The following is a 2,632-nucleotide window of genomic DNA, read 5'->3' as shown; positions in this document are numbered from 1 at the left end:
AGCTCTAGGATAACATCCTTCCTTGCTACTTCTAGCTTTTGGTGTCTGCCAGCAATACTTCTTCCTTAGCTTATAGATGCATTGCTGCAGCAACATGGTTGCTTTCTGCCCTTTGTGTGTGCACATTGTCTTTCATCTGTGTGTGTCTGTGTCCAAACTTCCTTTTTATAATGACACCAGTCATATTGTAAATAAGGTCACATTCTGAGAGACTGGGGTTAGGACAACATACTTTTTTGGAGGGAGGGAGGAGTGGGACATAATTTTGCCCATAACAACTACCTATTTTTTAAAATTAGGTTTATATACTTGGTTTTCCACTGAGCGTTTAATTTTTATGAGCTTAAAGTGTTTTTTAATATTTAAGGTTGGTATATGTTACTATAACATTAATAACAAAAATTAGTAATAGTTTTCACTTTGTTATTTGGTATAAACTTAATCTTTTGTTTTTAAAAGCCTTAACAAATTAGTCATTTATGTTATTTGGAGGGAAGTGGATGGAGTCTCCCTATGTTGACCAGGCTGGGCCCAAGTTCCTGGACTCAAGGGATCCTGCTGCCTCAGTCTCTTGAGTAGCTGGGACTACAGGTATGTGCCACTGTGCCTAACAGGCATTAATTTATGTTGATCTTTTTCTTTTACTTCTACAATATAGAGTGTAAAAAAAACCTTTTTCTAACCACCTGAGAGATGAACGGTGGTTTTATTATTTATATTTAATTGTTTGTCCTTTCTGGAATTTATTTTGATAAGTTGTGTGTAAAAAGTATTTATCTTCCTCTTTTCCTCCCTCCTACCACTTGCTCTCTCTCTCTCTCTCTCTTCCTGATTTCAAATAGATTTTCTACCATTTTAAAACTTGTCTCTCAGCCTGATAACAGAGGTTACTTCTTGAGAACATGTTTCTCTAGTCATGATTGTGTGTACACACACACACACACGCGCACACACACAGAGGAGAGCAGTGTTACAGTACTGGAGATTGGGGGATAACCACAGACAAGTCTGAGGAGAAAAGTGTGTCATGATCATCTCTCAGTGTAAGCCTGAAAGGAATCTAAACATTTTTTAACTACTGAAAACCCCATTTCCCTGGGGCCCACTTCCTCTGCAATGTATGGTCTTTCTGAGGGCTGCCTTTACGTCACGATTCCTCAGACAGTAAATGATGGGGTTGAGGAGTGGAACAATGACAGTGTAGAGAACAGATACCACTTTGTTGGAATTGTAGGCATACATGAGTTTGGGACGGGCATAGGTGAAAAGGGTTGTGGAATAGAAGAGAATTACAATGGTCAGATGGGAGGCACAGGTGGAGAATGCCTTTTGGCGGCCCTGAGCAGAAGGGATCCTGAGGATGGTGGCAAGGATAGCAGCATAGGATGCCACCACAACACAAAGAGGAATAGCAATGACCATGAGGGCCAAGAAGAAGTCCACCAGCTCAGCCTGTGAGGAGTCCTCACAGGAGACGTTAAGGAGTGGAGAGATATCACAAAAGTAGTGATTGATCTGAGGCGTGCCACAGTAGTGAAGTTGCACTATAAAAACCATCTTAATCATGGCAGTCATGAGTCCACAGAACCAGCATCCTCCAGCCAGTGTGCCACAGAGCTGGTTGATCATGATGACTGGGTAGCGTAGTGGATTACAAATGGCTACATAGCGGTCAAAGGCCATGACAGCAAGAAGGATGTACTCAGTGCAGACAAAGGTCACAAAAAAGTAAAGTTGAGTCATGCAACCATTGAAGGAAATACTCTTGTCGTGACTGAGGAAGTCAACAAGCATCTTGGGGCTGATGACTGTGACATACCACATCTCCAGGAAGGAGAGATGGCTCAGGAAGAAGTACATGGGCTTATGTAGCTGCCCATCACTGTGGATAGCTAAGATGATAAGAAGATTCTCCAGCAGTGTCAGCAAGTAGGTTGCCAGGAAAACGGAGAAAAGAAGAAGCTGGAAGGCTGGTCGTGTTGGAAACCCCAGAAGAATGAAATGTGTTGTCACTGTACGATTATCTACTTCCAGAATTATGGTGGTCATGACTGGCTGTGGGCAGAGACAAAGTCAGTTCCTTCCATGACACAAGCACTAGTCTATGGTTATTTGTATTGATAGAGCCCACCACTAGCAAATTTATCACAATAGGAGGTCTCTGCTTTTTTATCTGACTGCCTCTTGAATTATGGTGAGAACCAAAGCTTTTGAGAAAAGGGAGCTTATATTTTAACTTGTTTTCAAATTTTCTCAAGAGCAGTAACTTATCCAAGGTCATACGAAATAGAGGTTATAACTTTCTAAATCCTAGTTCTGTGCTTTGCCAATATATCACTTTTGGGCACACAAAAAAAATGGTCTCCAGACCACCCTTTCGCTACAGGCAAAACATCCCCATCTACTGAATATGGAGAGGAGGAAGAAGGCCCAATTACCCGTTCTCTAGGGGCAATCTGTGTGACTCTGGAGTGGTTGCATGACCCCACTTATCTGTGAAATGCAGAGAATTTTCCCGTTTTTGTCTAACAAGGTGCTTAAGCTTGAATGAAGCAATAGCTGAGCCCACCCACAGGACTAACAGCAAAATCAGGTTTGATGCAATTATTCACCAGCTTTTCAGAGAGCAAAC

General features: G+C 41.9%; 1 protein-coding gene across 1 annotated transcript; it reads right to left on the bottom strand.

Annotated features, from left to right (window-relative positions):
• Nucleotides 1–1,071: 1,071 nt before the first annotated feature.
• Nucleotides 1,072–2,049, bottom strand: OR6Y1 (olfactory receptor family 6 subfamily Y member 1). The gene has a single exon (XM_005541332.3). It carries the CDS (start codon nt 2,047–2,049, stop codon nt 1,072–1,074), a length of 978 nt encoding a protein of 325 aa, XP_005541389.2.
• Nucleotides 2,050–2,632: the final 583 nt, after the last annotated feature.

Source organism: Macaca fascicularis, chromosome 1, assembly GCF_037993035.2.
Source record: "Macaca fascicularis isolate 582-1 chromosome 1, T2T-MFA8v1.1".
Lineage (NCBI taxonomy): Eukaryota > Metazoa > Chordata > Mammalia > Primates > Cercopithecidae > Macaca > Macaca fascicularis.
Note: the sequence above shows the minus strand (reverse complement) of the source record. Positions and strands in the feature narration are given on the sequence as shown.